Source organism: Kogia breviceps, chromosome 18 (assembly GCF_026419965.1).
Source record: "Kogia breviceps isolate mKogBre1 chromosome 18, mKogBre1 haplotype 1, whole genome shotgun sequence".
Lineage (NCBI taxonomy): Eukaryota > Metazoa > Chordata > Mammalia > Artiodactyla > Physeteridae > Kogia > Kogia breviceps.
In genome coordinates, this window is record NC_081327.1 from 13,333,050 (window position 1) to 13,357,686 (window position 24,637).

The 24,637-nt window shown below is 38.0% G+C and overlaps 1 protein-coding gene across 6 annotated transcripts in view; it reads left to right on the plus strand.

Moving 5' to 3' along the window:
• Window positions 1-17,376, plus strand: part of LOC131744943 (zinc finger protein 345) — a 54,458-nt gene extending 37,082 nt beyond the window's left edge. For 2 of the 6 annotated variants that reach the window (XM_067019040.1, XM_059045006.2), the window contains exons 6-9: window positions 1,911-1,980; window positions 3,356-3,482; window positions 3,766-3,861; window positions 7,151-10,368. In XM_067019040.1, the coding sequence (XP_066875141.1) occupies window positions 1,972-1,980; window positions 3,356-3,482; window positions 3,766-3,861; window positions 7,151-8,871 (1,953 nt within the window). In that variant the 5' untranslated portion in view covers window positions 1,911-1,971 and the 3' untranslated portion in view covers window positions 8,872-10,368. Of the gene's footprint in view, window positions 1-845; window positions 1,077-1,910; window positions 1,981-3,355; window positions 3,483-3,762; window positions 3,862-7,150; window positions 10,369-16,798 lie in introns of those variants that run through there. The other 4 variants (XM_067019041.1, XM_067019039.1, XR_010837749.1 and 1 more) reach the window with 4 other exon arrangements.
• The last annotated feature ends 7,261 nt before the right edge of the window (window positions 17,377-24,637 follow it).

The following is a 24,637-nucleotide window of genomic DNA, read 5'->3' on the forward strand; positions in this document are numbered from 1 at the left end:
TTCTATTCCTAGGTGTATATATCTAAAAGAAATGAAACATATGTCCACACAAAAACATGTACATGAATGTTCTTAGTAGCATTATTCTTAGTAACAATAAGTGAAAACAATGCAAATGTCCATCAACTGATGAATGGGAAAAATGTGGTGTATCCATACAATGGAACATTATTTAGCAATATGTATAAAGGCAAAAGTACTAATCTATGCTGCAACATATGCTAACCTGAAACATTATGCTATGTGAGAGAAGCCCATCACAAAGACCACATATTGTATGATTCCATTTATATGAAATGACTAGAATAAGCATATGTGTAGATATAAAGAGTGGATTAGCAGTTGCCAGGGTCTGAGGGAACAAGAGTGGGAAGTGACTGCTAAGGGGTATGGGGTTTTGGATAATGAGAATATTCTAAAGTTAGATGGTTGTGAGTATACTAAAAACCACTCAGTTGTATTTTTAAAAGGTTGAATATATGGAATGTGAGTTATATGTTAATGAAGCTGTTACGAAAAGAAACAAGTATAAGGAAGATTCTATAGCCAGTGTGTGCAGAGAGTGGTTAAATTCACAGACCTGTTTGCTGATCACATAAGTGTTAATTGTATAAAGAATCTAGCGCATAGTATGTGCTCTGTGAAAATTATTTGTTGTATAGCCACTTTCTCAAGTCATCCCCAGCCTTACATTTAGAGGCAGAATGATGTTCAGCAGGATAACAAGGGAGTGCTGCCTCCAGAATTTGTGAGTTCAGCTGAGGCCGTGATTGGATGCAACAGGCAGCCTTCTTCTTCTTTTTTTTTTTTTTTTTTTTTTTTTTTTTTTTTTTTTCTGTACGCAGGCCTCTCACTGTTGCGGCCTCTCCTGTTGCGGAGCGCAGGCTCATGGGCCATGGCTCACGGGCCTAGCTGCTCCACGGCATATGGGATCTTCCCGGACTGGGGCACGAACCCGTGTCCCCTGCATCAGCAGGCAGATTCTCAACCACTGCGCCACCAGGGAAGCCCTTCTTTTTTTGTTTTTAATTTTTTGGCAGTGCCACGTGGCATGTGGGATCTTAGTTCCCCAACCAGGGATTAAACCTGCATCCCCTGCTGTGGAAGCGAGGAATCTTAACCACTGGACCGCCAGGGAAGTCCCCAGGCAGTTTTCTGGTAAAGGATGCTTTGGGGAAATTCCCTGGCGGTCCAGTGGTTAGGACTCCGTGCTTTCACTGCCGAGGGTCCAGGTTCAGTCCCTGGTTGGGGAACTAAGATACCACAGTCATGCAGCCAAAAAATAAATTAATTAAATAAAAATTTAAAAAATTAATTAAAAACAAAAAGAATGCTTTGGATTTGATCCTTGGTTACTTGATGAGTCTAGTGTGACTTTGCGTGGCCTGGATGAAGCCTACAATTTGGACTCAAAATGCTTCTTGCACCTTGGAATGTGAGAATGAGCCAGGGAGGCACCCTGAGCTATTTAATGTGTTGGGCCTGGGGGAAAAAGGCAGATCTTTGTTGTGGGAAGTGTTTGTTCCAGGATTTGGCCTACTTGGATACAGAGCACTTCTAGGCCTGAGGGCCCCATAACTGTCCTTGAAGCAGGTATGACTTGGATACATTTTGGATCAGAGGCCCCTAGTCTGAAAATATTAACCACTCAGGACAGGTCAGAGAAACCTAAGAACATCATAGGAATTGGGTACTGCCTTAGCATAAATTAATTCTTCTGTATCTATGTTTTTTGGGATTGGGGAAGGGATTTGATTGTTTATATTTCTGCAAATCTCAGTATATATATTGGGGCATGGAAGGGACCAGGTGCCATGAAAAGGGAAGGAAATATTTATCTTAATTTAGTCATTTAGAAGGAAGCCTATTCTCACGGTTTCCTTTTTCTTTCCTGACTCTTGTATTCTCAGGACTCAGCACGTCTCCACGAGAAGAAGCCAGAGGAGGACTAATAATTTGCCCTTCTAAGCCATGCCCCATGTGAGTTGGTGTTTTTAATTCCCCTCATCAAATAGTCATTGTTTTCTAGGATATGAATACTCAATACTCTTATCTCCAGATTTTCTGCCTCACTAAGCCCCACCCCTCTCTTCTCTAGCCATATTTAGGGATCCATTCTGCAAATCAGGAAGTGTATTAAGGAAACAGTAGAACCTCTTGTGTCAGAATGTGGTTTGATGAGATGGGACTACACATGCAAAATTCGTCCTTTCTCATTGACCTCCATTTTCTGGTTGATTAGGATAGAAAATTGCTGTTTATCTCAGAATGTGGTGAAATCTTTGGTCTGTGAGGCTTTTAAGATTGGAAATGTGATCAAATTTAGGATTGAGAACACAGAGAGAGTGTGTCTTGTCAGTGAATACCTCAGAGGTGAGGTAATACCAGTAACAAGGTCCATTTCAAATTTGAATAGAATGTGTAAGTCAGGGGCCACATCTGTGTGAGTTTAGCTCATCTTTCATTGGTTTTCTGTTGCTCAGAATAAGCAAAGTGTACAGTGAGCAATGATGAGTGGTAAAATGATCAGCCAGAGGGTTAGATATTTGCGAATTTTAGAAACAGCTGATGTTAGAGAAGGAAAACAAACTAAATACTGGAAAATAAGAAAATGATTACAGGGAATTCCCTGGCGGTCCAGTGGTTAGGACTCTGCGCTTTCACTGCCGAGGGCCGGGTTCAATCCCTGGTGGGGGCACTAAGATCCCACAAGCTGTGCTGTGCAGCAAAAAAAAAAAAAAAAGAAAAAAAGAAAATGATTATAATTATAATATGGAGTATTATATACCTTATAAAAATGGTGTCTATGAAAGGATTTGCCAGGACAAGGAAGAATATTATTGCTAAGTTATTCTGAGACTTGAGTTGGAAATAAATTCTTAAATTATATAGAAATCTTATTTTCTAAGATAAACATTTTAAAAGACATTTGAAATGGGCCCATCAGTTTTGGTTTTTTCTCCCTCCCTTCCTCCTTCCATCCTCTCTTTCTTCCCTCCCTTCCTTCCTTCCTTTTTCTTATTTTAAATTCTTTAAAGGGAAGAGGGGAGGAAGGAATTTGCAACTTATTTGAGAATTTGCATGTGTTATGTGCTTGCACACAGTATTTCATTTAATCAGAGAACTCCACTTACCTGGCTTTTGTTCATTCTTGTAACTGTTCACAAGAAGCTATGACAGAGTAATAGGAATGTTTAGAAACTGTTTAGGTGCTCTGCATTTATCAAACTCACTTCCTTTCCATTACTTAGCCATATTGCAAGCTTCCAGCTTCAACATATTTCTGTTTTGGCCACTTATGTAATACTTTTCTTTATTTCTTTATTTTACCATTAACCCTGGGTTGTCATTTCAGAGTTTGGTGTCATTCAAAGATGTGGCCATAGACTTCTCACAGGAAGAGTGGGAGTGCCTGGACTTGGAACAGAAGGATTTGTACAGAGACGTGATGTTGGAGAACTACAGCAACCTGGTCTCACTGGGTAATTTTGTCTGTTCCCAATAATTCAGCTTCAGTCTTTGTGAAATTTAGAAAAGTTTCCAAGTGCCTAGCTGAATTTCAGACCCCTAGTCCCAAATAAATTTTTTGTGCCTTATAGACTTTGAAATGGACAGCTCCATTGGGCACTTTTATCTACTCTTTTCTTCAGATATCCTTTCTCTGAATCTTTCTGTAATTGACCTTCTTACTTGATGAACAGTGGCCTCAATTTTAATTCTGGACAAGCAGAGTGTAACCATATCCATTTCCATTCTTATAAGCAGGATTTTCCATTTCTAAGCCAGATGTGCTCTCCTTATTGGAGCAAGGGAAGGACCCTTGGAAGGTTGTATGGGATGTGACAAGAGGTCGGAGCCCAGGTGAGTAAGAGATGATCAGGCAAAAGGAGGCCATTGTTAAATTCCTTAATAAGTTTGCCACACCTTTGAGTTATTAGCTCCGAAGTTCTCCTCACAGACCCAACCAAGGCCTTTTAATCTTAGGCCTGTGGAGTAAAATCCTGAGCCCTGGAGGACAAAACTGTTTTAGCATCAGTTACCTAAGGAATCCCCTTCTTTGCTCCATTTACCACTTCCCTTGTTTTCTTTCATGTTCCCCTGTATTTTCAAACAGGGAATAGCCCTCCTTTTTCAATGATAACCATTTTAACATTTTATATTTTTGATCCAGTGAAACCTGTATGAGTCTTTATCCAACAAATATTTTTAAATACCCTCTATATTCTAAGTATTGAGAATATAACAGTAAACAAGAAAAATTCCCTATCCCCATTGATCTTTCCTAGCAGAAGAAATAGTAACAAATAAAAATATACAAAGAGTGATGAGTGTTATGAAGCAAGACAAAAAGCATAGAGAATCACACAGTAATGGGGGGAGGTGTTCTTATAGAAAGAGTGGTTAAGGATGGCTCTCTGAGGTGCTTGCATTTGAGGGGAGACATGAATAGAGTAAGCCATGCAAATTTTGGGAGAAGAGCAGGTTTTTGTTTTGGGGGATTTTTTGTTTGTTTGTTTTTTTGCCGCCCTGCGTGTCTTGTGGGATCTTAGTTCCCCAACCAGGGATCAAACCCAGGCCCTCGGCAGTGAAAGCTTAGAGTCCTAACCACTGGACTGCCAGAGAATTCCCAAGAAGAGCAGTTTAAGGCAGAGGGACTAGCAGTTGCAGAGGAACTGAGGTAGCAGTGAGTTTGATCCTTTTGAGCATCAACAGATAAGTGTGGCTAGGGTGAGTCAGGGAGAACAGAAATAGAAGAAAGTAATGTATCAATATAGATTCATCAATTTTAACAAATGTACTGCACCAGTGCAAGATATTTATTACTGATAAGGGAACCTGGAGGGGAAGGAAAAGGGAGCATGTGGGAACTCTCTGGACTTAGTTTAGTTTTTCTGTAAACCTAAAACTACTCTAAGAAATAAAATCTTAATTAAAAAACATAAGATAAACTATAGCATGAGTTCATACCAATTCAATTCAGATTCTGAATTATAGGCTTTTTATTTAACCCTTTTTATGATCTTAAAGCTGCATCTATTCTCTCCCATGCCAGGAGTCCCAGTTATCAAGGACACTAAGAATGATGCAATTAGAATATCACATAATTACATATTTTTTCCCACATTATACAAGAAGCCTCTAAAATAAGAAGATCAACACTACCACTAACAATATGATTACTCAAAACAGTTTGAGATAATTGTTTTGGCAGTTTTTTGTTCCCTTCATGGGGTATATCTCACAGTCAAATTACTATGCTTGAAAGTTATTTCAAGTAGTTTCCTTGTATGGTTATGCCACCAATTGTAAATACTGGTTCTTTTTTTTTTCTTTCAATTTTTAAGCTGTGCTTTCTTGTAATTTAAATTTGTTTTATAATTATTTAATACATTTATATACCACCAAAGTCAAATCTACAAAACAAGTTATATTAAAAGAAATCTGACTTCTATTCCTGGCTCTTCCACCTGTTCCTTCCCTACCCTGTAACTATGGGGTTTATTCCTCCCCCTTTTAAAATAAAAGCAAATGTATATTATACATTTATACTTCTTCCACCTTCTCTCCTTCCTAAGATAAAAAGAGCATAACTCTACGTACTTTAGTTGACATTTCTTCTTTTTTTCTTAATTAATTAATTTATTTTTGGCTGTGTTGGGTCTTCGCTGCTGCGTGTGGGCTTTCTCTAGTTGCGGTGAGCGGGGGCTACTCTTCGTTGGCACAGGCCTCTTATTGTGGTAGCCTGTCTTACTGTGGAGCATGGGCTCTAGGCGCACGGGCTTCAGTACTTGTGGTGCCCGGGCTTAGTTGCTCCATGGCATGTGGGATCCTCCCGGACCAGGGCTTGAACCCATGTCCCCTGCATGGCAGGTGGATTCTTAACCACTGCGCCACCAGGGAAGCTTGACATTTCTTTTTGCAATTAACAGTGTATTTCAATCAGCACTACATATTAATATAAAGAGATATTCCTTTTTACCTGCTTCGTAGTACTCCATGATGTAGATATACCATGAATTATTTCAACCAACCACCTACTGATGGGAAATTGGGTTATTGTTAATCTTTTTCTGTAACAAATCATGCTTCAGTGAAAACTTTCTGCATCAGAATTTTTGAAATTTGCTGGTGCAATTTAAAAAAAATTTTTTTTGCTTTATTTTTTTGTTTTGTTGGTTTTTGGCCATGCCACGCAGCATGTGGGATCTTGGTTCCCTGACCAGGGATCGAACCTGTGCCCCCTGCAGTGGAAGCGTGGAGTCTTAACCACTGGACCACCAGGGAAGTCCCGCTAGTGCAATTTTGAGATAGAGTTCACATAAGTATAGATATCTATACATATCTATTTTTTCCCAGCTTTTCCTTTTACTTTCCTTAATGTGTTTTTGACATGCTAACCTTTTCTTTTGTTTTTGATTTTACTGTAACATGGTCATTTTAAAAATTTTTACTTTTTCTACATAGATAATTAATCCAATATCATTTTTTTTTGGCCCCACCGCACGGCATGTGGTATCTTAGTTCCCCGACCAGGGATTGAACCCATGCCCCCTGCAGTGGAAGCATGGCGTCTTAACCACTGGATGTGGGAAATCCCAATGTGGTCATTTTTATCAAGTTGTGATTTGGAAAAATTTCCGCATTCCTAAGTTATAAAAGAAGTCACCCAAGTTTTATTCTAGTTATTTCTGTGTTTTCATTTCTCTAAGTAAGGGTATCTGATCCATTTGAAATTTATCCTACTGTAAGCTCTAAGGTACTAATGCAATTTCATCTTTTTTCTGTATGTTTATCCTTATGTCGTATTGTTTTTTTGTTTTTGTTTTTTTAAGGGAGAAGGAAGGTTTCATTATTTGCAGCAAGTAAGGAGAGCGCTGGGGATCTTTCCCAAAGCAGTGTCTCCTATGTTTATCACTTTCATTTATTAAAAATGAGTCCATCTTTTCCCTACTTGTTTTAACTGCTACCTTTATTGTATGCTAAATTTGCACTTATAATTGTGTCTATTTATGGATTTTTCTTTTCTGTTCCATTGGTTGCACTGACATCTTATGAGTATGATATTCAGTTTGAGTCCACCATTTCTACCTTAGAAGTTTCATTTTTCCAGGAATATGAAAATAGCATTTGTTTACTTGTTATCTTACAGAATGGGAATCCAGATGTGAAACCAAGAAGCTATCATCAAAAAGAGAAATTTATGAACTAGAAGCATCTCAATGGGAGATAGTAGAACAACTTACAAGCTGTAAGTGTGAGTGCAAAAGTTTTCAAGATGATAAGGAATGCAGAGACCAGTTTGAAAGCCATTTAAGAAATAAAGAGGGACTTTTTAGGCAACTAGTAGTCTATGAAGAAATGACTAATTTTAGTCAAACCACATCCCTTACGTTACAACGGAGAATTCATTCTACTGAGAAATTCTGTGAATGTAAAGCATGCAGAAAATATTTTATGCTTGACTTTCAACAGACTGAACATCAGAAAAATCATTCTGATGAAAAATTCTATGAATGTAAAGAATGTGGAAAGGCCTTTATTTGGGACTCACAACTTAATTACCATCAGAGAGTTCATGTTGCTAAGAAACCCTATGAATGTAAGGAATGTAGAAAAGCTTTTATCTGTGCCTCACAACTTATTTATCATCAAAGAATTCATACTGGAGAGAAACCTTATGAATGTAAAGAGTGTGGGAAGGCCTTTATTCGTAGCTCTCATCTTACTCAGCATCAAAGAATTCATACTGGTGAAAGACCCTATGAATGTAATGCATGTGGGAAGGCCTTTTTTCGTGGCTCACAACTTACTTACCATCAGAGAGTTCATACTGCAGAGAAACCCTATCAATGTAAGGAATGTGGAAAGGCCTTTATTCGTGGCTCTCAACTTACTGAACATCAGAGAATTCATACTGGAGAGAAACCCTATGAATGTAAGAAATGTGGGAAAGCCTTTAGTTATGGTTCACAGCTTATTCTACATTATAGACTCCATACTGGTGAAAAGCCTTATAAATGTAAAGACTGTGAGATGTCCTTTATTCGTGGCTCACAACTTACTGAACATCAGAGAATCCATACAGGTAAGAAACCACATGAATGTAAGCAGTGTGGAAAGGCCTTTAACTATGGCTCACAGCTTATTCGACATCAGAGGATTCATACTGGTGAGAAACCATATGAATGTCAAGAATGTGGGAAATCATTTATTCGTGGCTCCCAACTTACTGAACATCAAAAAATTCACACTGGTGAAAAACCCTTTGAATGTAAGGAATGTGGGAAAGCCTTTATTCGTGGTTCACATCTTACTCAGCATCAGAGAATTCATACTGGTGAAAAACCCTATGAATGTAAAGAATGTGGAAAGGCCTTTATTTATGGCTCACAACTGTCTGAACATCAGAAAATTCATACAGGTGAGAATCCCTATGAATGTAAGCAGTGTGGGAAGATCTTCATTTGTGCCTCACAACTTAACCTACATCACATTTTTCATACTGGTAAGAAATCATATGAATGTAAGGAATGTGGTAAGACTTTTATTCGTAGCTCACAGCTAACTTACCATCAGAGAGTTCATACTGGTGAGAAGCCCTATGAATGTAATGAATGTGGGAAGGCCTTTATTCGTGGTTCACATCTGACTCAGCATCAGAGAATTCATACTGGTGAGAAACCATACAAATGTAACGAATGTGGAAAGGCCTTTAATCGTGGATCACAACTTACTCAACATCAGAGAATTCATTCTGGCGAGAAGCCTTATAAATGTAATGCATGTGGTAAGGACTTTAGACGTCATTCACACCTTACTCAACATCAGAAACTTCATAATGGAGAAAAACTGTATGAAAAAATTAATTAAGTAAATCCTTTACCTGTTTGCACATGACATTCAGCTTTGGGATATCAAAAAATTCAGATTATGAATGTGAGAATCCTTTTTTACGTAAACTCATAAACAACTCACCTTCAGAGAATTCACATTTAAGAAAGGCTAGATTAATGTAAGTGCAGAATTACTTTCCATCATATTTCAATCCTAGTTAGACACTAGTGAATTCATATGAGAGCTCAACCCTAAAATGTAGGGTTCTCTTGTATCACCTGAGCTCCACTGTTTACTATGTGGGTGTTCCTTTGCAAAAGTTACTTAACCCCTGTTTGTTTTAGTTTCCATTAATATCATATATTTCATCATAGTGTTCTGCAATTTAAAGAAGTAAATACATATACTGTAAAGCCTTAAAGCAATGTGTACTACATAGTTAATGCTTAATAAATGTTAGCTATTATTGTAAACATTACTTTTATTTTGGGTTTTAATCATATACTATTACAGAATTCAAATGAGAAGGAAACTTTACAAATACAGTACATACAGAAAATCTTTCATCACTCTTACTAAGCATCAGGTAAATCATTTTGGAACAAAACATTCTAATATTATTAATATGAGGTTATACCTTGTTCTGAATCAAAATTCTTACTAAAAGTAAACCCTAAAGGGAAAAAAGTGTTTTGCCCTTACAAATAAAGCTGCTTGTGAACATTTTTGTATAAATTTTTGCGTGAACATAAACTTCCATTTCTCTGGTCTAAATGTTTAATAAGAGAGTAGTTTCTGGGTTATATAGTAAATGAACGTTTCTCTTAGAAGAAATGAACAAATCATTTTCCAAAGTGGCTTTTCCATTTTACATTCACACCAGGAACATGAGTGACCCAGTTTCTCTGTATTTCTACCAGCATTTGGTTTTTTCACCACTTTTTATCTTAGCCATTCTGATAGGTTTGTAATGATATCTCTTTGTGGTTATAATTTCCATTTCCCTAAGGGCTAATGATGGTGTGTTTATTTGCCATCCCTGTATCCATTGTGGTGGAATGACTGTGTCTTTTACTCCTTCATTTTTGAATTGTATCTTTTTTTAACTGTTGGATTGTGAGAGAGTGCTTTATTCTAGACAATACTAGTCCTTTGTCTGATAGGTAGTTTGCAAAAATTTTCCCCAGTGTGTAGCTTTTCATCCTTTTAGCAGGGTCTTCTGAAAAGCAAAACTTTTAAATTTTGATAAGATCTAGCTTATTACTTTTTCCTTTTATGGATCTAGCTTTTGGTGTCAAATCTAAGGACTCCTTTTATAGCTCCAGATCCCAAAGATATTCTCCTACATTTTTGCCTGAAGTTTTCATGGTTTTATGTTTTGCATTTAAGTCTGTGATCCATTTTGAGTTAATATTTGCATACATTATAAACTTTAGCTGCATGTTATCTCTTTGTGTTGCCTTATGGGTGCCCAGTTGTTCTAGTACCATTTGTTGAAAAGGCTACCTTCAATAAATTGATTTTGTGCCTTTATATTTGTGTATGTCTATTTCTGGATTTTCTGTTCTCTTCTATTGACCTATGTGCCTATCCCTCTGCCAGGACCACCCTGTCTTGGTTACTGTCACTCTATAGGATGTCTTAATATTGGGTAGAGTGATTCCTCCCACTTTACCTTTTTAAAATTGACTTAACTATTGTAGGTCTTTTGCCGTTTCATGTAAATTCTAGAATAAACTAACCTATATCTACAAAAAAAGTTTGCTGAGTTGTAATAGAATTTCAAATTGGGGATAATTGACATCTTTACTCTCTTTAGTCTTCCAATCCATGAACATGATATGTCTCTCCATTTTTAGGTCTTTATTATGGGTTTAATTGTGTTCCCCAAAATATTCAAGTCCTAACTCTCAGTACCTGTGAATGTGACCTTATTTGGAAATAGAGACTTTGCAGATGTAATCAAATTAAGGTGAGGTCATAATGGATTAGAGTAAGCACTACTCTAATGACTAGTATCCTTAAAAGAAGAGGGAAATATGGACATAGATACATAAGGAAAGCCATGTGAAGTCAGAGGCAAGGTTGGAATGATGCATCTACAAGCCAAGGAACACCAAGTCTTACTAATAACTACCAGAAACTGGAAAGGGCAAGAAAGAATCATCCCCTAGCACCTTTAGAGAAAGCATGGCCCTGCCAATACCTTGATTTTGGACTTCTAGCCCCCAGAATTGTGAGAAAATTAAGTTGTTTTAAACTAACTTTGTGGTAATTTGTTATGGCAGCCCTATAAAACTAATATAGTCTTTGATTTCTCTTATTAGGATTTGTAATTTTTTGTATACAGATCGCATACATGATTTATAAGTGTATATCTAAGTGTTTCATTTTCTTTGGAAAAGTTGTAAATGGTGTGTTTTTCCTTTTACCTGTTAATCACTGGTATACATAAATTATATATGTACATATACATATATACAAATCAATATACAAATTATATAATTGGTGAGTTCTACAGCAAAGTCATAGACTGTAATACCAATATAATTTGTATATGGGTTACAAATAACTTGTATATTGATCTTGTAATCTGTTATCTTGCTGCAGAACTCACTAATTCTGGAAGTTTTTGTTTTGTACATTCCTTGGGATTTTCTACATAGATAATCATGTCAGCTATAAACAGGGACAGTTTTTTTCTTCTAGTCTATCTGTCTTTTGTTTCCTTTCTTCCCTTATTATGGTGACTATTACTTCCAGTGTTATGTTGAGTAAGAGTGGTACAAGCATATATCCTTGCCTTGTTTCTGATCTTAGGGGGAAACTCTCAGTCTTTCACTATTAAATATTATGTTAGCTATAGGTTTTGTGTAGGTGCTCTTATTTTTTTTAATCTTTATTTTTTAACATCTTTATTGGAGTGTAATTGCTCTACAATGTTGTGTTAGTTTCTGCTGTATAACAAAGTGAATCAGCTATATGCATATGTATATCCCCATATCTCCTCCCACTTGTGTCTCCCTCACACCCTCCTTATCCCACCCCTCTAGGTGGTCGCAAAGCACAGAGCAGATCTCCCTGTGCCATGCAGCTGCTTCCCACTAGCTATTTTATATTTGGTAGTGTATATATGTCAGTGCTATTCTCTCACCTCATGCCAGCTTAACCTTCCCCCTCCCTGTGTCCTCAAGTCCATTCTCTACATCTGTGCCTTTATTCCTGTCCTGCCCCTAGGTTCATGAGAACCTTTTTTTGTTTGTTTTTAGATTCCATATATATGTGTCAGCATACGGTATTTGTTTTTCTCTTTCTGACTTACTTCACTTTGTATGACAGACTCTAGGTACATCCACCTCACTACAAATAACTCAATTTCGTTTCTTTTTATGGATGGCTAATATTCCATTGTATATATGTGCCACATCTTCTTTATCCATTCATCTGTCGATGGACGCTTAGGTTGCTTCCATGTCCTGGCTATTGTAAATAGTGCTGCAATGAACATTGTGGTACATTGTCTCTTTTTGAATTATGGTTTTCTCAGGGTATATGCCCAGTAGTGGAATTGCTGGGTCATATGGTTGTTCTATTTTTAGTTTTTTAAGGAACCTCCATAGTGGCTGTATCAATTTACATTCCCACCAACAGTGCAAGAGGGTTCCTTTTCTCCACACCCTCTCCAGCATTTATTATTTGTAGATTTTGTGATGATGGCCTAGTGTGAGGAGATATCTCATTGCAGTTTTGACTTGCTCTTCTCTAATAATTAATGACATTGAGCATTGTTTCATGTGTTTGTCAGCAATATGTATATCTTCTTTGGAGAAATGTCTATTTAGGTCTTCTGCCTATTTTTGGATTGCGTTGTTTGTATTTTTCATACTGAGCTTCATGACCTGCTTGTATATTTTGGAGGTTAATCCTTTGTCAGTTGCTTTGTTAGCAAATATTTTCTCCCATTCTGAGGGTTGTCTTTTCATCTTGTTTATGGTTTCCTTTGCTGTGCAAAAGGTTTTGAATTTAATTAGGTCACATTTGTTTGTTTTTATTTTCATTACTCTAGGAGGTGGGTCAAAAAAGATCTTGCTGCGATTTATGTCATAGAGTGTTCTGCCTATTTTTCCTCTAAGAGTTTAATAGCATCTGGCCTTACATTTAGGCCTTTAATCCATTTTGAGTTTATTTTTGTGTATGGTGTTAGGGACTGTTCTAATTTCACTCTTTTACATGTAGCTGTCCAGTTTTACCAGCACCACTTATTGAAGAGGATGTCTTTGCTCCATTATATATTCTGGCCTCCTTTGTCATAGATTACGTGACCATAGATGCATGGGTTTATCTCTGGGCTTTCTCTCCTGTTCCATTGATGCATATTTCTGTTTTTGTGCCAGTAACATACTGACTTGACTACTGTAGCTATGTATAGTCTGAAGTCTGGGAGCCTGATTCTTCCAGCTCCATTATTTTTCTCAAGATTGTTTTGACTATTCGGGGTCTTTTGTGTTTCCATAAAAATTTTGCAATTTTTTGTTCCAGTTCTGTGAAAAATGCCATTGGTAGTTTGATAGGGATTGCATTGAATCTGTAGATTGCTTTGGGTAGTATAGTCACTTTCACACTGTTGATTCTTCCAATCCAAGAGCATAGTATATCTCTCCATATGTTTGTATCATCTTTAATTTCTTTCATCAGTGTCTTATAGTTTTCTGCATATAGGTCTTTTGTCTCCTTAGGTAGGTTTATTTCTAGGTACTTTATTCTTTTTGTTGCAATGGTAAATGGGACTGTTTCCTTAATTTCTCTTTCAGATATTTTATCATTAGTGTATAGGAATGCACGAGATTTCTGTGCATTAATTTTGTATCCTGCTACTCTACCAAATTCATTGATTAACTCTAGTAGTTTTCTAGTAGCATCTTTAGGATTCTCTATGTATAGTATCATGTCATCTGCAAACAGTGACAGTTTTACTTCCTTTCTGATTTGCATTGCTTTTATTTCTTTTTCTTCTCTGATTGCTGTGGCTAAAACTTGCAGAGCTATGTTGAATGATAGTGGTGAGAGTGGGCAATCTTTTCTTGTTTCTGATCTTAAAGGAAATGATTTCAGTTTTTCACCATTGAGAATGTTGTTGGCTGTGGGTTTGTCATCTATGGCCTTTATTATGTTGAGGTAGGTTTCCTTTATGCCTCCTTTCTGGAGTTTTTAATCATAAATGGGTGTTTAATTTTGTCAAAAGCTTTTTCTGCATCTATTGAGATGATCATATGGTTTTTCTCCTTCAGTTTGTTAATATGTTTTATCACATTGACTGATTTGTGTATATTGAAGAATCCTTGCATTCCTGGGATAAACCCCACTTGATCATGGTGTATGATCCTTTTAATGTGCTGTTGGATTCTGTTTGCTAGTATTTTGTCAAGGATATTTGCATCTAATGTTCATCAGAGATATTGGCCTGTAGTTTTCTTTTTTTGTGACATCTTTGGTTTTGGTATCGGTGATGGTGGCTTCGTAGAAGGAGTTGGGGAGTGTTCCTCTCTCTGCTATATTTTGGAAGAGTTTGAGAAGCATAGGTGTTAGCTCTTCTCTAAATGTTTGATAGAATTCACCCGTGAAGCCATCTGGTCCTGGGCTTTTGTTTGTTGGAAGATTTTTAATCACAGTTTCAGTTTCAGTGCTTGTGATTGGTCTGTTCATATTTTCTGTTTCTTCCTGGTTCAGTCTCAGAAGGTTATGCTTTACTAAGATTTTGTCCATTTCTTCCAGGTTATCCATTTTATTGGCATATAGTTGCTTGTAGTAATCTCTCATGATCCTTTGTATTTCTGCAGTGTCAGTTGTTACTTCTCCTTTTGCATTTCTAATTCTGTGGATTTGAGTCTTCTCCCTTTTTTTCTTGATAAGTCTGGCTAATGATTTATCAGTTTTGTTTATCTTCTCAAAGAACCAGCTTTTAGGTTTATTGATCTTTGCTGCTGTTTCCTTTATTTCTTTTTCATTTATTTCTGATCTGATCTTTATGATTTCTTTCCTCTGCTAACTTTGGGGGTTTTTTTTGTTCTTTCTCTGATTGCTTTAGGTGTAAGGTTAGGTTGTTTGTTTGTGATGTTTCTTGTTTCTTGAGGTAGGGTTGTATTGCTATAAACTTCCCTCTTAGAACTGCTTTTGCTGCATCCCATAAGTTTTGGGTCGTCGTGTTTTCATTGTCATTTGTTTCTAGGTATTTTTTATTTCCTCTTTGATTTCTTTAGTGATCTCTTGGTTATTTAGTAACATATTGTTTAGCCTCCAAGTGTTTGTATTTTTTACAGTTTTTTTCCCTATAATTGATATCTAGTCTCATAGTGTTGTGGTCAGAAAAGATACTTGATATGATTTCAATTTTAAAAAATTTACCAAGGCTTGATTTGTGACCCAGGATATGGTCTATCCTGGAGAACGTTCCATGAGCACTTGAGAAGAAAGTGTATTCTGTTGCTTTTGAATGGAATGTCCTGTAAATATCACTTAAGTCCATCTTGTTTAATGTGTCATTTAAAGCTTGTGTTTTCTTATTTATTTTCATTTTGGATGATATGTCCGTTGGTGAAAGTGGGGTGTTAAAGTCCCCTACTGTCATTGTATTACTGTCGATTTCTCATTTAATGGCTGTTAGCATTTGCCTTATGTATTGAGGTACTCCTATGTTGCATGCATAAATATTTACAATTGGTATATACCTTCTTTTTGGTTGATCCCTTGATCATTATGTAGTGTCCTTCTTTGTCTCTTGTAATAGTCTTTATTTTGAAGTCTATTTTGTCTGATATGAGAATTGCTACTCCAGCTTTCTTTTGATTTCCATTTGCATGGAATATCTTTTTCCATCCCCTCACTTTCAGTCTGTATGTGTCCCTAGGTCTGAAGTGGGTCTCTTGTAGACAGCATATATATGGGTCTTGTTTTTGTATCCATTCAGGCAGTCTGTCTTTTGGTGGGAGCATTTAATCCATTTACATTTAAGGTAATTATCGATATGTATGTTCCTATTCCCATTTTCTTAATTGTTTTGGGTTTGTTATTGTAGGTCCTTTCCTTCTCTTGTGTTTCCTGCCTAGAGAAGTTCCTTTAGCATTTGTTGTAAAGCTGGTTTGGTGGTGCTGAATTCTCTTAACTTTTGCTTATCTTTAAAGGAAATCCTTGCTGGGTAGAGTAATCTTGGTGGTAGGTTTTTCCCTTTCATCACTTTAAATATGTCCTCCCACTCCCTTCTGGCTCGCAGAGTTTTTGCTGAAAAATCAGCTTGTTAACCTTATGGGGATTCCCTTGTATGTTATTTCCCTTGCCGCTTTTAATATTTTTTCTTTGTATTGAATGTTTGATTGTTTGATTAGTATGTGTCTCGTTGTGTTTCTCTTTGGGTTTATCCTGTATGGTACTCTCTGTGCTTCCTGGATTTCATTGGCTATTTCCTTTCCCATGTTAGGGAAGTTTTCTACTATAATCTCTTCAAATATTTTCTCAGACCCTTTCTTTTTCTCTTCTTCTTCTGGGACCCCTATACTTCAAATGTTGGTGTGTTTAATCTTGTCCCAGAGGTCTCTGAGACTGTCCTCAATTCTTTTCATTCTTTTTTCTTTATTCTGCTCCTGGCAGTTATTTCCACCATTTTATCTTCCAGCTCACTTATCTGTTCTTCTGCCTCAGTTATTCTGCTATTGATTCCTTCTAGAGTATTTTTAATTTCAGTAATTGTGTTGTTAATCACTATTTGTTTGCTCTTTAGTTATTCTAGATCCTTGTTACATTTTTCTTGTATTTTCTGTTTCTGAGATTTGGGATCCTCTTTACTATCATTACTCTGAATTGTTTTTCAGGTAGGTTGCATATTTCTTCTTCATTTATTTGGTCTTTTAGGTTTTTACCTTGCTCCTTCATCTGTAACACATTGTTTTGTCACTTTTTTTTTTTTTGATAGGTGATGCTGTCTTCTTGTCTTTCTGATTGTTTGACCTGAGACATCCAGCACTGGAGTTTGCAGGCAGTTGGAAAGAGCTGGGTCTTTGTGCTGAGGTGAGGACCTCCAGGAGGCCTCATTCCAATTGACATTCCCTGGCATCTGAGGTTGTCTATTAGTCCAGCAGTTTGGACTTGTAGCTCCCACCACAGGAGCTTGGGCCTGACCCTCGGCCTGTGAACAGATCCTCCCACAAGGCACATGGTGCAGTAAAAAAAGAAAAAAAGGAGCAGTACAATTTCAAAGAATAAAGAACAAAATATTAGAAAGATAAAAAATATATTAGGAAAAATAAAACTGTAAGTGGAACAACTGCAACAAGGTAAAATAAAACCACATCAGAAAAAAAAACATTGTATGTGGGGGGGAAGAAGCCAAGAGGAGAGAACCATAACGCAGTATGAAGAATAAAATAAAATTAGAAAAATAAAAGATTTATTGGGAAAAATAAAAATGTAAAAGAATCAACAACAATGAATCAATAAGGTAAAACAGAACCCCAATCTAAAAGAGAAAACACGAAAAGAAAAAAAAAAGCCCTGGCTATGGGGGCGGAGTTTAGGAAGGGGTAGAACTTAGGCAAGGGTAGGGTTTAGGGTGGGGGGGACCTAGGCGGGTTGGGGGGGTGATGATTGAGTGTGGGCAGGGAGTGGCAGGAAAGTTCAAATGTGGGTTGGGGCCTCTGCTTAAGACCTGCACAGAAGGGGAGAGGCAGCATGTCTAAAGGAGAGTCTCTGCAGTGTCGGGTTTTGGAGTTTGGAGGTAGAGACCTGAGTGATGGAGTGTGGGTGGGGTTTAGGCCCAGCTCGTTGGAGGGGGTCTCCAAGTGTAGAGGTAGGGTGCTGGGTGGGGGTGTAAGTGCAGGGCTTTGGTTCTGCACGGCAGGGGAGGCTCCAAGGGCAGAAGATTAGGCCTAGGAGCCCAACAGTCTCCCTGGAGCCTAAGTGGACAGGGAAAGCACTGGCCCCGCCCCATTCCCTTCTGTTCCTTTGCACCCCTCCCCACTGTCTCTCACAGGGTCTCCCCTGTCACCACTGGACCCCTAACCATGAGTGGGTCCCGCTGGGTGTAGAAACTCCTTGCCTCCCCTAGCCACCCCTCAGGGCTGCTGATCCCAGAGGTCCGGCCTTTACCTTTGCTCCCCCATCCCTCCCTCCCACTGCCTCAGGACCCACGTGGCTGGAGGGGGCCTAGGTGGGCAGAGGATCAGGCCTGGGATCTCAGCAGATTCCTGGGGGCCCAAGTGGGCAGGGGAAAGCTGGCCACGCTCCCTTTTGATTCTCTGCCCTCCCTGTGGTTCCCCAATTTCCCCCTTCGGGCATAGGATCCCTTCCCCTCCCCCAGTCGTCCCTCAGGGGTGCCAGTCCCATCCCACCTCCACTTCTCCCGCTTCTCTCCCCTCATGCACCACGTCCTACCCAGTTGCTGGGGGTTTCTGCCATGGTCCCCCACTGGTGCCCGGTAGGTGCCCTAGTTGTGAAGAGGTATGAATTCTATGTCCTGGTAGCCATTTTGACTCCACCCTCCCGGTGCTCTTTTTAAAATTGAAGTTGTTCCCCTCTGTTCCTAACTTTTTGAGGGTTTTTTAAAAAAATCATGAATGGATGTTGGATATTATCGAATGCTCTTTCTGCAGCAATTGAAATTTTTCTGAAGCAGTTGATCATAGTACTTTTCTTCTTCAATATACTGATATGGTGGATCACATTGATTTTTTTTTAAATGTCAAATCTGTCTTGTATACCTGTAATAAATCCCACTCAGTATGTTGTATAATTTGCTTGTTGGATTTGTTTTGCTAACATTTTGTTGAGGATTTTTGTGTCTAAAATTATGAGGTCTTTTTCCCCCAAGTCTTTTTTTTTTTTAAGAAGATGTTGAGGGTAGGAGTTTATTAATTAATTTATTTCTTTTTGCTGTGTTGGGTCTTCGTTTCTGTGCAAGGGCTTTCTCTAGTTGTGGCAAGTGGGGGCCACTCTTTATCGCAGTGCACGGGCCTCTCACTATTGTGGCCTCTCTTTTTGCGGAGCACAGGCTCCAGACGCACAGGCTCAGTAGTTGTGGCTCACGGGCCTAGTTGCTCTGCGGCATGTGGGATCCTCCCAGACCAGGGCTTGAACCCATGTCCCTTGCATTAGCAGGCAGATTCTCAACCACTGCACCACCAGGAAAGCCCTCCCCCAAGTCTTTGTCTCACTTGGGGATCAGTGTAGTACTGGTCTCATAAAATGAGTTGGGAAGTGTTTCTTCTATTTTCTGGAAGAAGGTGTGTAAAATCTGTTCATTCTTCAAATGTTTGTAATAAACTGCCAGTGGAGACACCTGGGCCCCAGGATTTCTTTTTGGGGAGCTTTACAGTATAAATTCAATTTCTTTATGGTTATATGGTTATTTGGGATATCTGCTTTATCTTAGTTGAGATTTAGTAGTTTGTAGGGTTTTGTTTTTATTTTTTATTTTTAGCCATGCTGTGTGGCTTGCGGGATCTGTTCCCCAACCAGGAATTGAACCCGGGCCATGGCAGTGAAAGCGCTGAATCCTAACTACTAGACCACCTCCCTAGTAGTTTGTGTTTTTTGAGAAATCTAGAACAATTAGTTCTACACTTGAAAATTTTCAAAACCCCTCCCCTAATAAAATTTTTGAAGCTCATTCTGTGAGGCTAGTACCATACATAGCCCTAGTTTCAAAATCAAACAAGAGCAGATAATAACAGATAATTGCTGTAAATGATAATTGATATAAATACTCTAATTAAAATATAAATAACACCTAACATACAATTAAAAGAATGCAAAGGAATACCACTTATCCAGAATGTCTGATTTACCTTTTCTAGGTTAATTATAATTCCAGAGCTTAGAAATTATATTTCTAAGACTTGTTTATGATGGAAAAATGACTTGACGCAGCCTCAAGTCATTTTCATTCCCTTATTATATGGTTTTGGAACATGATGTGTTTTTCAATCTTCTTTGAGGGTGACCCAAATGAAGAAATACATTTGAAATGTATTTCCAGTACATACAAAATTTAAATTAAAATTTCATATAATACTGTTCCTTGGAGAAGTTCATTGAAACCACATTTTGACTGAATGCTTAATAGCTAAGTTTTAAAATTAATATTTGGCTTAAGACAAATGCACCAAAATAAAAACAATTCTGGTATACAAAAAAAATAACCTGAAAATTTTTTTCTCGTTTGATAGATTGTGTTAAATGGTTTCAAGTTTTTATTCCATCATGAAATTTTGAGGTTTTTTTCCTCGAGGTAGGAAATCTTTTTTTTTTTTTTTCATTTTAGGTATAAGTGACATAAACATTATTTTAGTTTCAGGTGTACATCATTTTTCCATATTTGCATATATTGCAAAATGATCACCACAGTAAGTCAGTTAACATCTGCCATCAGATGGAGAGGGTGTGGAAAAAAGGGAACTCTCCTAAACTGTTGGTGGGAATGTGAATTGGTGCAGCCACTAGGGAGAACAGTGTGGAGGTTCCTTAAAAAACTAAAAGTAGAGTTACCATATGATACAGCAATCCCACTCCTTGGCGTATATTCTGAGAAAACTCTAATTCATGCACCCCAACGTTCATAGCAGCACTATTTACAATAGCCAAGACATGGAAGCAAACTAAATGTCCATCAGCAGCCAAATGGATAAAGAAGATGTGGTACATATATACAATGGAATACTACTCAGCCATTAAGAGATGACATGCCATTTTCAGCAACATGGATGGACCTAGAGATTATCATACTAAGTGAAGTAAGTCAGAAAGAGAAAGACAAATGCCATGATGTCACTTATATGTGGAATCTAAAGTATGACACAAATGATATATGAAACAGAAACAGACTCACAGATACATAGAACAGACTTGTGGTTGCCAACGTGCAGTGGGTGGGTGGAGGAGCAATGGAGTGGGAGTTTGGGATTAGCAGATGCAAACTATTGTATATAAAATGGATAAACAACATGGTCCTACTGTATAGCAAAGGGAACTATATTCAATATCCTGTAATAGGGAATTTCCTGGTGGTCCAGTGCTTAGGACTGCTTCCACTGCAGGGGGCACAGGTTCAATCCCTGGTCAGGGAACTAACATCCCACAAGCCACACAGCATAGCCAACAAACAAACAAAAATATCCTTTAATAAACCGTAATGGAAAAGAATATGAAAAAGTATATATAAATAACTGAATCACTGCTGTACAGCAGAAATTAACAGTAAATCAACTAAAATAAATTTTTTTTAAAAAAGAAAAAAGCATAAAAGTTAACTCTGTAATTGTCCAACTGAAAATGTGAGAAAACATGGCAGAATAAACCAAAAGAATGTAAAAACAAGGAAATAATAAAGATAAGAATAAAAAATAAAGGAAATAGAAAAAGCAATATACTGGAGATTAATAAGGTCCCAAATAGGTCTTTGTGTTATCATATACCAAAAATTATTATAAAATAATGTTAATCAAGAGCATGTACACATTACAGGGAATAATAACTTGATCAACAGATTGAATAAAGATATACATACATATAACCTAATTTATGACCATCAATAATAGGGGAAAAGATAGCCTTTTCATATTCTGGGACATTTGCTGCACATGCACACATAAATTACAGTCCTTTATTTTACAGAAAGAGATCGATTCCAAAAGATTTTTTTAAAGTATTATTTGTTTATTTATTTATGGCTGCATTGGTCTTCATTGCTGCACGTGGGTTTTCTCTAGTTGTGGCCAGCAGGGGCTACTCTTCATTGCGGTGCATGGGCTTCTCATAGCAGTGGCTTCTTTGTTGTGGAACACAGGCTTCAATAGTTGTGGCACGCGGGGCTCAGTAGTTGTGACTCATGAGCTCTAGAGCACAGTTGCTTCGTGGCATGTGGGATCTTCCTGGACCAGGGCTTGAACCCGTGTCCCCTGCATTGGCAGGCGGATTCTTAACCACTGTGCCATGAGGGAAATCCCCCAAAAGATTTTATAACAACCAAAACTGTGGAAGGCAAAACTATAAACCCCTAAGAAGATAATGTAGGAGACTAAATTTATGACCTTAGTGTAAGATAATGATTTCTTAAAACACAATAAAAGAACAAGTCTTTAAAAAATTTTAATAAATCTGACATTGAACAGAGAACTTCTATTTATTAAAAGATTCCCTAGAGAATGAAAAGACAAGCTATAAACTGGGAGAAGATATTTTCAACACATATGACTAACACAAAAACATCCAAAATATTTTTTATAAAGTTCTATAATTAATAATGACAACCCAAGAAAAAAATGAGCACAGAACTTTAAGAGGCATTTCATGTTAGACAAATGGCCAATAAACATATGTTTCAAAACAAAAACAAAAAAACGTAACCTTAATCAGGGAAATGCAAATTAAAACCAAAATGAGATTTCATTTCATATCCATATACCAGATCAGCCTAAACTTAAAATTTTCAGAGGGCTTCCCTGGTGGCAGAGTGGTTGAGAATCCGCCTGCCGATGCGGGAGACACGGGTTCGTGCCCTGGTCCGGGAAGATCCCACATGCCGCGGAGCAACTAAGTCCGTGAGCCATGGCCGCTGAGCCTGTGCGTCCGGAGCCTGTGCTCTGCAACGGGAGAGGCCACAACAGTGAGAGGCCCGCATACCGCAAAAAAAAAAAAAAAAAAAAAAAAAATTTCAGAATTTCAAATGTTAGTAAAGAATAAAAATTGAAAAATCTCCTTTGGAAAATATTGCACATTGTCTAGTAAAGCCGAAGATATTTGCATGCTCCAAATACCCTATGTTCAGTGATACCACATTCATAATATATATCCTAGAATAGAGGCTGGCAAACTATGGCCCACTGGCTAAATCCTGTCACTGCCTGATTTTGTAAATAAAGTTTTATTGGAACACAGCCACACTCATTCTTTTACATATTGTCCATGGCTGCTGTCATGCTACAATGGCAGAACTGATGAGTTGTAATAGAGGCCATTGGGCCTGCAAAGTCTAAAGTGTTTCCTATACATCTTTATATGTAAAAAGTTTGCAAACCTCTGCGCTAGAGCAACCTCTGCATATCCATCAGTAAACATGTACAAGAATGTTTATAGCAGCACTGTAGTATCAAATTTTGAAATAATCTACATTACTGTTTATAGAAAATGGATTTAAAAACATGATATACTCATGCAATACCATACAGCAGTGAAAATGAATTATAGCTATATGGCTAAATCTCACACTAATATGTTGACAAAAAAAGCAAGTCATAGGGACTTCCCGGGTGGTCCAGTGGGTAAGACTCCATGCTCCCCAATTCAGGGGGCCCAGTTTCGATCCCTAGTCGGGGAACTAGATCCCACATGCCTCAACTAAGAGTTCACATGCTGCAACTAAGAGCCCGCATGCCACAACTAAGAAGTCCCCCTGCCACAACTAAGAAGCCCGCATGCTGCAACTAAGAGCCTGCGTGCCCCAACTAAAGATCCTGTATGCCACAATGAAGATCCAGTGTGCCGCAACTAAGACACTTAGCAGCCTAAATAAATATTTTTAAAAAGCAAATCACAGAATGTATAAAATATTTATATAAAACTAAAATATATGCATAGATAAACAACATAGTTTTGGGGTACGTGGTTCAAACTATAAAGAAAAGCAACAGGGCTTCCCTGGTGGCACAGTGGTTGAGAGTCCTCCTGCCGATACAGGGGAAACGGGTTCGTGCCCCGGTCTGGAAAGATCCCACATGCCACAGAGCGGTTGGGCCCGTGAGCCATGGCCGCTGAGCCTGCGCGTCCGGAGCCTGTGCTCCGCAACGGGAGAGGCCACAACAGTAAGAGGCCCGCGTACCGCAAAAAAAAAAAAAAAAAAAAAAAAAGAAAAAAGAAAAAGAAAAGCAACAGAATTATGAACACAAAATTCAGGATAACTATTATGGTTGTGGGGCGAGGAAAGGGAGTAGATATGTAGGGGTCTTCAAAGTTAGTAGTAATATCCTCTTTCTTAAAATAGGTAGTTGGTACAGAGGTTTTGCTGTATTGTGAGTCATTATACCCTAAGTATATTTAATAAATATTATTTTATATATACCCAAATTTAATAGGAACTATCTTTGAAAGCTACCAGTTAACAGAGGGAATGAAAATTAAATTCTTTTGCTAGGTCATACTGAAGTGGACTTAATTTTAATTTCCCCCATTGTACTGTAGCTTCTAAGGCAACTTTTCAAACAACATTGTAATAATTCCTGTTAACTGAAAAACTGAACTTTATTAGGCAATGGTTTCACCTTGTGTGACCTCTCCTCACCTAGACTCTTGTCGCTTGTCCTTCAACTACGTTTATCTCATGATTCTATAAGGACATTATGAGATTAAAATCTAACCATCTTACATATAGCAAAAGATAATGCACAGGCCAGGCTCTGGCTGTTCAGTAACTGAGCCCCATTTCCATGGTTATCAGGAAAGCAAGGCCTAGGAAGACCTAGAGAAAAGTGTGAACGATGGGAAAATATAGCTATGGGCAGAGTTGTCTTTGCACAACTCTGCAAAGCTCTATTTTCTGAGAACATGGACCAAAAATTCAGGCAAGCACTTGGAAAAAACACAAAGGGACAAACAAGCTCCAGATGGTAGATTTAAAATTTTGGTAAGGGGCTTCCCCGGTGGCGCAGTGGTTGAGAATCCGCCTGCCGATGCAGGGGACGTGGGTTCGTGCCCCGGTCCGGGAAGATCCCACATGCTGCGGAGCGGCTAGGTCCGTGATCCATGGCTGCTAAGCCTGCGCGTC